The sequence below is a fragment of the Streptopelia decaocto genome, assembly GCF_964273445.1.
Source record: "Streptopelia decaocto genome assembly, chromosome: 15".
In the NCBI taxonomy this organism is placed as follows: domain Eukaryota; kingdom Metazoa; phylum Chordata; class Aves; order Columbiformes; family Columbidae; genus Streptopelia; species Streptopelia decaocto.
Window position 1 is genome coordinate 14299097 of NC_138670.1, and position 11974 is coordinate 14311070.

Consider the following 11974-nt stretch of genomic DNA (forward strand, 5'->3'; position numbering starts at 1 on the left):
CTTAATATCCACCATTATCAACCGGTGACAATTTCCCACCACGTCCCAGAAAAATCTTGGTATTGTTTTATGTGCAACACGCATTTAAAAAACATGCAGCAAGCTGTTGGTGAAATGGAGTCAGAGCTTGCACATAACGGGCATTGTCAGGGGTTCAGTAACCTACATCAGTCAGAGCACCTGAAGCGCAACTATTACTGGAAGTGTTACCAGAACCTGAAGGCTCAGTGACAACTTATACTGGCAGAAACAAGCTGGCTTGGACCTCCCCACAACCTCCAACGCTCATCCCAGACAGCTCCACGCAGGAGTGCAGGCTTGATGAGGAACGGAACACAGAAGGCCATTACTGCCAATTTACCAAAATGTGGGTTACAAAAGGTCAAGTCAGATGACTCTGTAGAACATGACTGATTTCAAACACCTCTGCAAACAACCATTTGGAGTAACATCTCAAGGGAAGAAAAGCTTATTTTGTGAGCAGTTCTTAGAGATCACCCCTGTCTGAACCCAGCTGGACTCCTGATCCTGCATAGTCAGACAAGTACATAATTGCTAACGAAAGACATAAGACTTTATTTTTGTTCTGAAGGAGGCCACATCTGGGAAAGTGTTTAAGTTTGGCATCTGTGTCAGGAATAAGAGCTATCCGCTCAGTACTGAGAGTACTGAGAGCACTCAGTACTCCATTTCATGCCAGAACAGAAAACATGCACAAGAAGAAAAGGGAGCTTGGGGAGTGAAGAGATGTCGTTGGTCTGTTATTACTAGTATTCTTCAAGTCATTTTGAAGTCTTGCTACTTGAGTGAACTTCTTCCACTCCAGCTGTTTTTAACAAGACAATTCTAGTTACAGAAAAAGCTCAAGTTCAATCCCAAGCTAAATCCTTCCATTAGAAGACAATTTTAGCTGTTCACGTTTTAACAAACTCCTTCAATTTTGCTCAAAATATGCAAAAACAAGTTGCGTGGGCTCAGGAGTGGTTTTGTGATCACCTCAATGAACAGCTTTGGAAGTATCCTAAAGTAGCAGAATTTAATTTTGAAAGAAAACCAATGCGAAGGGGCAGGTAGCTCTGGGAAGTAACAAAAACAATACACAGGTAATCTTCACAAGTTTATGCACAGTGATTTTCATTCTAGGATCTAGAGGAACTTTCACATAGAATCACAGATGGTTTGTATTGAAGGGACCTTCCCAGCTCCCCCAGTGCCCCCCCTGCCATGACAGGGACATCTTCACCAGCTCAGGGTGCTCAGAGCCCCGTCCAGCCTGGCCTGGGATGTCTCCAGGGATGGTTCAGCCACCAGCTCTCTGGCCAACCTGGGCCAGGCTCTCACCACCCTCAGGGCCAACAATTCCTTCCTCTTGTCCAGCCTGAATCTCCCTCCTTTAGTTTAAAACCATCACCCCTTGTCCTACGGTAATGGGCTGTGCCCACCTGTCTTACAAGCCACTTTTAAGTCCAGAAAAGCCACACTAAGGTCTCCCCGGACCTTCTCTTCTCCAGCTGAACAGCCCAGCTCTCTCAGCCTGTCCTCCCAGCAGAGCTGTTCCAGCCTCAGATCATTCCTGTGGCTCCTCTGGCCCCTCTCCTTGTTCTATTGCTACAGGCCCTACTAAAATGTCTGTCCCCAGTCAACTATTCATCAGGAAAAGCACTTGGAAAGCTTGGAAAAGCACAGCAGTACTTTTATTTAAAAAGTATGGCAACTGAAGTGATTCAGGTACATGCTGTGAAACTTGCCATCAGACATGGAAGCATTAAGAAGCTATTGAAAAGATCTGCTGCAAGTCCTCAAGTTCAGGGACCAGAAAATCTGGCTTCTGTAAAGCACTTCAGACTGAATACTCTGCGTTAGACATACTAAAACTTTTCCTAGAAAACATCTTAGAGAAAAAAAAAAAAGCAATGGTTTCCTTCTGTGCCTCAACAGTTAGATGGCTGATTGTTAACTGCAGTTTGAAGAACTTCTACCTCCAAGAGAACATCTTTTAGCAATGAAATTAAATTTATCTGAGATGGTGTGGTTTTCCTCAGCAAGAGAGAATAGTCCAAAAGACAAGAGTCTCCATTATCAAAAGCCCTGTGCTGGTCTTGCTTTGGTTTTGGGTTTTTTCCCTCAATTTTTTTCTTGGGGAGCAGGAGGGTTTTTTATTTGTCATGAGTTTTGTTTGGTTTTGTTGTGTTTTTTCCTTTAAAAAATGACTTCCATTGTTTCCATTCCCATTCTTAGGAAAGCATTTGGCTTATGCACTGATCCCCATAATCTCAAAAGGCTCTTCACTCATGATGGATGAAAAGCTTGGGCTTATTCATACGCATTAGCTTCCATCTCCTCCTAACAAATTTGTAATGCAGTTACGCATTGCAGACACATAGCACACAAAAGTGAACCAGCAGCATAAGCAGAACAGAAAGTACAGTGGCAACATGAAGCAGCTTTAACATTTGATACTTCAGGGCAGTAACAACACATCAGCCTCTTCTGCAGCACAGACATTATCTTCTTCTGAAGACTGTTGGAGTTCTGGTGTTGTGCAGGCAAACAGAAGCTGCTGACAGAGCTCTGCCGTGGGGTCTTCTAATCCATGATGTTTGTTTTCTGCAGCTGGATATGAGAATTTCACAAAACAGTGACAGCACCAGGAAGATGGCTCAGTATTTGTCCATGGTCTTCAGGTGCCAGACTCTTCACTCCACATGCAACTGCTTCCAGCCAATCCCCAGAGCGAAGCCACAGGACATGGACCCAAAGGTGATACCAGGTTGTTTCTTCTCCTGCGCAAAACCCATCACTTTCCTGATCCTGAAAAGAAATGGATCATAATGCTCTTGGCATATGTGAGATTCTTCCTAGTTGCTCTTGCAGATGTATCTTGTGTTACCAACAAAAGCAGTTGGATCTACTTTGAAATTAAGTTGCCCATATTTCTATGCCTCGGAAGTCTTTGCTGCAGACCACTCTGGTCCTTTGCTCTAAGCTCAACTTCAGACAGTGCAAACAGAAAGTGAAAAGGTAAGCCTGCACTTTATTTCTTCTTCTTCTATTGATGGTAACAGTAAGAGTGAACTCTTCCACAAAATGTTAGAAGACAATCTAACACCAGTGACCAGCTGATCAACATGATGAAATGCCAAGTGTGGCTCACATTGTTCGTCCAGGGCAGCTCAGCAAGAACAAGTCTTTCTTTAAGCTCTTCTGAACTGGCACTCCAAGGCTCACGTGCAGCAGGCAGGTCTCCGATGCTGAGCACCATTTCCTGGCGGCGCTTCCCGTTTTCTAGACACGCACTCAGAAGTCAGCCATTTTAAAGAACTTCGTCTCTTCTCAGGATATTTTATTTTGGGGGATTCACCATTAACAGGCAAAAGGCACAGCAGCTTCAAAAAGCTGATCAGAAGAACGCCATATTCCTGCTTGAAATATTCCTGCATAAAACACTCAGGCACAGATGAAACCAGATGCCACGGACGGATGGCAACGCGCACCCGCGCTGCTGCAGAGCGCCGCGGCCGGAGCGCTCGGCTGCCCGCTCCGGGACCCCCGGCCGCCGCTCCGCACGCACCGTTATCCCGTGAGCGCAGCCCCGCCCGGGCGGGTCCGGCCGCCGGAGCGGCGCACGAGGCGCCCGGGGCTCGCCGGCTGCCTCCGCCGGGGGCAGCGCTGCCCGCCACGCCGGCGTGGCCGCGGGCACGAGGAGCCGCCCCGCCGCGGCCCGCCCGGTACTCACGAGTTGGTGTGCAGGTACTCGAAGGTGAGCTGGGCCCGGTTCAGGCTGCTGTAATTGGCCAAGGCCATGGCGGCGGCGGCCGGGCCCGAGCCGCGCTCCGCGTCCGCCGGCGGGCCCGCGCGCCTCGAAGCCCCCCCGCCCAGCGGCCGGCGCCGCGCACGGCGCCCCCGCCGGTCCCGCTGCCGCCGCCGGGCGCCCCCCGCCCCGCTTTGTCTCCCCGCGATCGCAGTTGCGCTCGGTCGCCGCCGTCGCCCCCGCCCGGCCGGGCGGGGCCAAACCGCCCACCGCCCATTGGGCGGGCTGCGGCACGTGACGGGGCAGCCATGGCGCGCGCCGCTGCGGCCTCTGCGGCGCGTGACGGGCGCGCTCGGCGGCAGCAGCGGGTGAGTGCGGCGCGCGCGGGCCCCGCGTCAGCGCCACCGCGAGACCCCCGGCCCCCCCCCGCGGCCTCCGCCGGGAGCCGCACGCGCCAGCGCCACGGGAGCCGCCGCGGGGGCGCGAGCAGCGTCCGGGGAAGCGGGGGGGGCGGGGGCACTGGGGGCGGGGGGCGGCTGCGGCGGGCGGGGCCGGCGGGGGCGCCCGCGGTTCGTCTCGGGCGTCAGGACGGAGCGGGAGGAGCCGCGGGGCCGCCGCGCCGGCGGGGGACGCAGGGGGACGCGGAGGCGCCGCCGTGACAGCCCGCCAGCCAGCGGCACCGGCCTGCGGGCACACGGCCGCCGCTGTCTGCAGCAGCGGGGCTGAACGTGCCCATACTTATGAAAATATATTAGCACAACAATTCATAAATATTCTTGCTTCAATCCTGTGGCTCCGATTCATCTTGAAGTCCAGAGGGACTGAGCAAAGCCGGCTGTCCGTGTGTGCTGCACACACCTTGTCCCGCTCTGAACAACAGCCTGAGCTCCGGAATCCTGAAGACCAGAAATACTTTGCTGAACACATAAGTTGCCCAGTGGAAAAACAATGACTTATCCTTCTGAAGTGGACTTTGAAACAGAATGGCTGTCTCTTGTGTCCTGGATTATAGGAATCTGAATTAAAGATGCAAAATCTGAAGGAATTCAGCCTGTGCAGCAAGTGATGTGTATCCGAGCTATGCAGTGCAAAGTCTGTTAGTCACAACTGGAGAATGGCTAAAATCCAAGCTTCATATTTGAGTTGCTCGCCTCCCATTTTGTTTGCGATACCTTCTGGTCTGTGTGTTTGTGTTAAATGGGTCCCCAGTGCTTCACAAGCCAGAGCTGACCAGTCTGCAGCTTTGACGTGAGCACTTCCCAGCACAGCACTTGGTTCTGCCCGTCTTCAGTTCAACGTGCTCAGCTCTAAAGATTCCTTCAAGCCAGCAAGTCACGTCATTCCAGCTGATGGGGATTGCTCTGTGTGTACCTGTGCGGTTACCAAAAAGTCACTGCGTGTGTGTGTGCAGTGATTCTTTTAGGTCTCGTCTCTGGAAAGCTGTGCACAGCAGAACGTCAAAGCTGCATGATGGAATTAGGAAAACTACTGTGTTTAGGTGTCATTAAGTTTGTGACATAAGATAATGTATCTGCTGAGTCTTTTAAAGATTGTAGCATCATCTATTGTGCTCAGCTTTTATTTCATCATATTGTAGTCAATATCAGAAGCAGATGTTCAAAAGCAATATAAGTCCCATCAGTGTAAAGGCAAAGTAACTACACTTATACATCTCCCTAAGGAACGTGAGCCTGTGTGTCTCATCAGCCTTGCCCTCTTTGGTACTCCGGGTATCCCCTCTTTTCCTAACAGGAACTTTGTCTCATCATCTTATGTCCAGTGTTCCTTTCCTGACACGGGAGAGGTTGACAGCATCAACAGAGTACTACAGTGCTCCGGAGCAGAGCAGTTGGACACCTTCCTGTTGCTCCTGTGAGACCTGAGCTGCCCCTGGGACTGACTGGATGGATGCCAGTCCTTTCCACCTGGCCCTTGGGAGAAGACATTGCAGTTCTATTTTATTTGGCTGGTCACAGGCAAGAAATTACTCTTTGCCATTCCACCGTTTGGTGGTGTTGAATTCCACAACTTTTTCATTTTCTTTGACAAAAGTGAAATGAAAATTTAATTCTTACACTTTCCGTGGCCATTCTGAAGTAGGTTTCAGACATGTTTCTGACTCTTGCTCTTTGATGTCTCTTGCCCAAGTCTTGAAAGGATTATGTCATTGTTCACTGGCCCCCTGAGCTGCCCGATCTTACTCCAAGGAGTAATGAAATGAATTGACCTTTTTCAAAACAGCGTCTGGATCACACCACAGCTCTACCTTGGCCACAGCAGAGCCATTCGTCGGTGGGAAGCTGCCGGTGGATGGGGGGATTGTACGCTCTCTTTCCTTGTACACTGCTGCTGCAAACTGCTGAGTTCCTTGGTGCTTTTGGGATGGAAGTCTTGCACATTCACATTTATGCTCTTTTGGGCAAGTGTTTGGAAACGCTTGGAAACTCTCTCTCCAAACTTTGTTTAAACAGTTCTAGATCTCCCTGTTATACTGATCATGACAAGCAACTCCCCCTTTTTTCCCATCTGCACCATTTCCTGAGGTGCTGTTCAGCACCAGGGGCTCTGCAGCCCTCTTATGTGAACAGGCAGAACATGTCTGGCTTCTGAAGTGTCGTAGGCACCACCCGCTCACCCTTAAGGGCTGTTGTTGCAGCAGAAAGCAGCAGTTTGTCCTGGTGCATGTAACTTTCCTGATTAATTGTGTATTGCTGGTTTATCCAGCATGTACGTGTGGAGCTTGAGGCAAACTGTACTGCTCTTCTTTATCCTGTGGCTGAGTTTCTTATTCTGAAATGATCCCCAAATCCCCTTGTGAAACTAGTCATTTGATTCCACACTGGTCAAATTTTGTGTTTCTAGGTTGTGGAGTGAGAGTTCCCATGCACTCCAGCATTTGCTGGCTCCTTATTCTGGCATCACATTTAACTAAGCCTCTTTCCACTGGCCATAGCCTGAGGTGGTTGAACAGTGTATATGTGTCTTCTGTTCTGAAAATCAGAGATAACTGCTCCTAACACCTGTGTGGGCCTTGAATCAACAGCTATTCTTTGTTTCCCTTAATTTTTAAGAAACTAGATTTCAAAGCCACTACTTAATGGGTGAGTCACCATGGTGGTAAGTACTATGTTCTGCACTAGAGCAAGTGCCACGACTGTAGGAAGTGTCTTTTCCACACTCCTGTGATGTTTCCTGAGTTAACTGCTAGTGGTTTTATTCTGTGTTTATGCACATGAAGAAATGTAAACCTTTGCGTTGTATAAAATGTTTTTACTGTCAGAGCGAAATAATCATGATGGGAGGTGGAAAATAAATCTGTGAATGTCACCAGTAATCCTTGGGGACTTAGCAGTCCTTTCTTTATCCTTCCTTATTCTGGAAAAGAAAACATAACATCCAACACTGCCTCTGGGTACGAGGTCCTCTGTGTATGTTGTGACAGAAGTTGCTGAAGTTCTAGGTCTGTGCTCTTTTTCTAATGAACATTCAGTTTTGAGATACTTCTTTTAAGAAGTTTGGGTGCAGTTACAGGTCCCAGTAACTTAAGTGGGATCTCTCTCAAAACAGTTTTTCTTTGAATGGAGCGTGCCTTTCTAACGCACAGAAGAGCTGCATTATTCATCAAAACATTATGCCTTTTCTTGGGCATGAGTTGAATCTCAGGGTTGACTCAATACAGTACAAGAATACAAGCCATGAAGTCAAGAATTTAGAAGAATGTAGTGTTTTCTGCCTAGTTTTTCCTAGTAAGGAGTTCTGTCTTGTGTGACCTGAGCTTGTGTTCATAGTCACGTCTGTCCAGCGTCTCCATCATCCATGTCAAGTAGCAGAGCAATTTGCTGACTAAACTCAAAGAAGTCATGAAGTGGGATCTCTCTTCACGAACGTATTTTTTTCTCCTCTGTTGGGAGACCTAAATCCTGCCTTTCTCTGGAACAGTCGTTTAATGAGCAGTCAGTGAGGCAATCCTAAAAAGACAGTCAGACCAAGATGTTCAGATACAAGTACCTAAATGTGTATGGCAGGCATTGGCATGAAGGTTCAGAGACCTTTTCTGTAGGGCCAAGTGTCAGCCTCTTGCTTCTTTGTCTGCAGGGAATGTCACACCATGGATTTAAATTCATTATTTTGGCTAGTACCATTCACAATGAGACACTGGCTGTCAGAAATTACTTAGTAAATGAGTTTGCAGGAGAGTGGAAAGGGTAAGAAGAGATGAGAGCAGGGAGACATCTTGACGTGAGAATCAGGAATTTGTCAGCAGAGTGGTGGATGGTTTGGATCCTCCACTACCAGTCAGGCTCCCCCTGTCCTGAGTCCAGCTTTGGCTCATGACTTAAGCAAAGCATGGAATTGACAGACATGAAAAAAATGTAAATGTCAGTGTGGCATTACTTCACCACCTTGGGCCTAAGACAGAGAATACTCTGTGTCGTTATGAGAATGACGTGCAGAAGAGCCCACAAGAAGCCAGTAGAAGAGGAGCGATGGTGTCATCTTAAAAGAATTTAGCTGACAAACTTGGAAAAGTTACAAATGGCATGAAATGACATTTATCAGATATTTACAGTTTGGTCTAGGCTGGATGGTTTTCCACAGGGATGCTGAAAAGGACCCAAGCCTCAAGGCTTCCTTCTTTTAAAGCTGTGATTGCATGACGGTTTTGGTCACCTCTGCCAACACGAGAAGGTGTGCAGACTTCTTGACAAGGTGACTAACTAGGAGATTTTTTTTTTTTTTTTTTTTCCATGAGCAAATAGTTTTCTCTGTCTTAGTATTTTAAATGTGTGAACTATGTTACCTGTGGGGTCTTGTTCAGTTCAGAGAGTCTTTTTAAGCCAGCCTGGTGAATGTGCCTAGCATGGGCAGCTCAAGTAATTTCAGTTGGCAAATTTGCAAGCAAACAAAAACATGATCTTCTAGTGAAAAGTTTAGGGAAATGTCATGTGTGGGTGCCTCTTAGAAGCAGCAACCGAGTAGTTTGAGCTATGGTATGAATGAAGAGATGAACAGCCGTAGGACCACATCTGGTACAGAACACACTTGAAGAGTGCTAGAGAGGGAGCAAGGCTCTACAGGTTCTTCCCATCAAAACATCTCTCAGTGATGACCAATAATAAATAACTGCTCTTTGTGTGCTGTGAATGCTACCATGTGTTAAACATCTTCTCCAAAGGCATTCATCTCCCCTAAGTTTAGATGTAGACAGGCACAAGGTACACCAGAACCCTGGACTGCCCTTCTGCTTGTGTGAAGGTGACATCAAAGACAGGCTTCGCTGCCTTGGTGGGAGAGAATGAGGGGAGCTTTACAGACATGGAGCATCTTTTCTGGCCTGTGACAGTTTGCCGGAAGTTGGTTAGTCTGAGAATTGCAAACATGAAGTCAAGAGGTGGTGTGAGAAACAAATGTACTGTTGCAGCAGACCATAGTGAAAAGCTGTCAGTCAGCTCTGTGTCAGTACACAGCTCCAGAGACTGTCCTGAGCCTGTGCAGGGGCTGTCAGGAAGCCTGGAGGCTTCAGGAGGCAAACAAAAAAACTAAGCTGTGGGACGATGACATTTTTTTCAGAAACTTCACTGTGAACTTATCCGTTGTTGCTGTGTTCTTTCATCCAAACATGGTTATTTTCATTAAGAGAAAGCGACTCAGGAAAGGTTTTATCAGCACAGTTGGATCATCTCATGTGATGGTTTGACCAGTCCTCAGCAATTCTGTAATCCCATCAGTGTCTAGTTTGGAGGATGCGTGGAGATGTCACCACGCTTGTTCAATACATCCTGAGCTCCCCTTCTTTATGGGGTCAGGCTTTAACCTGTGTTAATGATCTGGATAGTACATGTTCTTCTCTCACATAAGCCAAAATATTTTAAAAAGACGAAGACGTTTGCTCTGTAAAGGTGGCTTGGCCTGTGTGCCTCTCCTAAGCTGTTTCTCTCTCCCCTCCGCACCTAACCTGATGTGATAAGGAGGAGCAATGTATCTGTAAGCTCCCAAGAGTGTGGTAGTGGCACGTTTCCTACAGGCATGTGGGACAGTGGGTGTGTGAAAGCCAGTGAAAAGACACTCTCTCCAGCCTGCCCTGGAAGTCAGCTTGGATGCTGCAGCAGCTGTGGTGGCAGTTGAAACATAGGAAAACTGCAGCATTAATGACAGTAGTGCGAAGTTGGAGTCAGATGGCCGGCCCTGGCCTGAAGTTAAATGAAGGGGTGACTGCCAGGCATTGCAGAGAGTGGAGAGGCTAAAGGGGAACCAGCCCTCATCCAGGGTTAAGGAAACAGCAAGAAGCATCCAAAGGGCTGAGAAGTAGCGTCACACCTGCCCTGGATGGTAGGTGCTTAAGGGCAGTGCTGCCTGACTGGCATCACTCACCAAGCATTACTGAACAAGGGTGCAAAATTGGCAAAACTTGAGCCTGCAGCAGAGATGGAGGGGGAAAGAACTGTGGTGGGTTTTTCATATGGCAGGGGGAAATGGGGGCAAAACAGAGGGCAAAGCAAAGCTTGACATGACCCAGCAATGTGCGCTTGCAGCCCAGAAAGCCAACTGCATCCTGGGCCTCATCAAAAGCAGCGTGACCAGCAGGTCAAGGGAGGCGATTCTGCCCCTCTGCTCTGGTGGGACCGCACCTACAGTGCTGCCTCCAAGCATTGTGATCCTCAATATAAGAGGAACACAGACCTGTTGGAGCAAGTAGAGAGGAGGCCACGAAGATGATCAGATGGAGGAAAAGCTCTCCTGTGAGGACAGGCTGAGAGAGAGTTGGGGTGTTCAACCTGGAGACGACAAGGCTCCAGGGAGACCTTACAGCAGCCTTCCAGTGCCTGAAGGGCACCTACAAAAAGGCTGGAGGGGGACTTTTAAAATGTTCACATGGTGATACGACAAGGGGTAATGGCTTTAAACTGAAAGAGGGGAGATTTAGATTAGATATAAGGAATAAATTCTTCCCCATGAGGGCGGTAAGGCACAGGGACAGGTTGCCCAGAGTAGCTGTGGATGCCCCGTCCCTCGAAGTGTTCAAGGCCAGGCTGGATGGGGCTTTGAGCAACCTGGTCTAGTGGAAGATGTCCCTGCCCATGGCAGAGGGGTTGGAACTAGATGATCTTTAAGGTCTATTCCAGCCCAAACCACTCTGTGATTCCGTGTGGTCAGGGCTCTTCAGGTAGGATCAGATGCAGTCAGGAGCAGGGACAGTAAATGTGCTGTGGCTGTATGGGTGGATTTGTCTTGCTTCTGCAGCCAGAGGGATGGGATGCGGCCCCCATCACCACTGAACAGGTTCCCTGATGATGTCTGCAGTAAGCATGGCTCGAATTAGCATCTCAGTTCATCTGAATGTCGGAAGAGACCTAAGGAATCGCTTTTGTGTCCACATCCATCTGCAGAGTCCTCCATAACAAAAGGACTGGAGGAAGGAGGAACGTCCCAAAGAGTCCCCTCCTTCCACCTGCTGGGGAGAGCTGCCCGCAGGCCCTTCCCCAAGCTGCTGCTGGCAGTGCCTTGTTGGATTCAAGGCAGAACGTCTCTTCACAGACCCCACCACAGACTCCATGGCAAACTCAGGCCTTTGGTTCAAACTGGGAGGTGACCCTGCCAGGAGGAGCCCCGTTTCCAGGCAGCAAGGGCGTGTTCCACCGGAGCTGTCAGTGCACCTCAGTGCTGCCAGAAGCCATCCAGACTCCAAACCCTACATGGGGAAGCTGCCTGAAAAATGAGGGAAGACTTTTGCATCAGAAATGACTCAGGACTTTGGTATATTGTGTTCTCAAATATTTATTTCAGTGTTCTTATAAGTGTTTTATTTTAAGAAAAATATTGTAATTGGCCAATATTCCGCAGAATCTAAATATTTTGCTCTAAGACAGTACTTCCTTCCCCAGCTTGCAGAGGTTTGATTCTTTGGTGATTACACAGTTCGAACTCTGAGCACGATGAGGGCTTCCCTCCATTCTGCCATCTGTTTACATGTGACTAAGGTCTTAATCCAACCACTGTCATAGCAAGGGGGAGAAAAGACAGTTTATCTTTGGTTAATCCTGAAAAATAGCTTTTCATCTGACAGACTTTTGCACTGAGAACAAGGAAGATGTGAAGAGTGCACATGAGAAGAGTATGGGAAAACTAGGGGACAAAAGCCAAGTCTCCTTGTCCCACCTGCACCCCACTTCACACCAGCTGTGCAGGGAAAGGGACACTTGCCAGGAACGAGATGAGGTGCCC

General features: G+C 48.6%; 1 protein-coding gene and 1 long non-coding RNA gene across 3 annotated transcripts in view; one reads left to right on the top strand and one right to left on the bottom strand.

Moving 5' to 3' along the window:
* The window catches only part of MORC2 (MORC family CW-type zinc finger 2), a 56536-nt gene extending 52615 nt beyond the window's left edge, over positions 1-3921 (bottom strand). For both annotated transcript variants that reach the window (XM_082065988.1, XM_082065991.1), the window contains exon 1: positions 3737-3921. In XM_082065988.1, the coding sequence (XP_081922114.1) occupies positions 3737-3804 (68 nt within the window). In that variant the 5' untranslated portion in view covers positions 3805-3921. The remainder of the gene's footprint in view (positions 1-3736) is intronic.
* A 118-nt stretch (positions 3922-4039) lies between these two features.
* Positions 4040-5312, top strand: LOC309446439. Its single transcript, XR_014185457.1, has 2 exons — positions 4040-4119; positions 4563-5312. It is a non-coding gene; the product is annotated as an uncharacterized lncRNA (long non-coding RNA).
* Positions 5313-11974: the final 6662 nt, after the last annotated feature.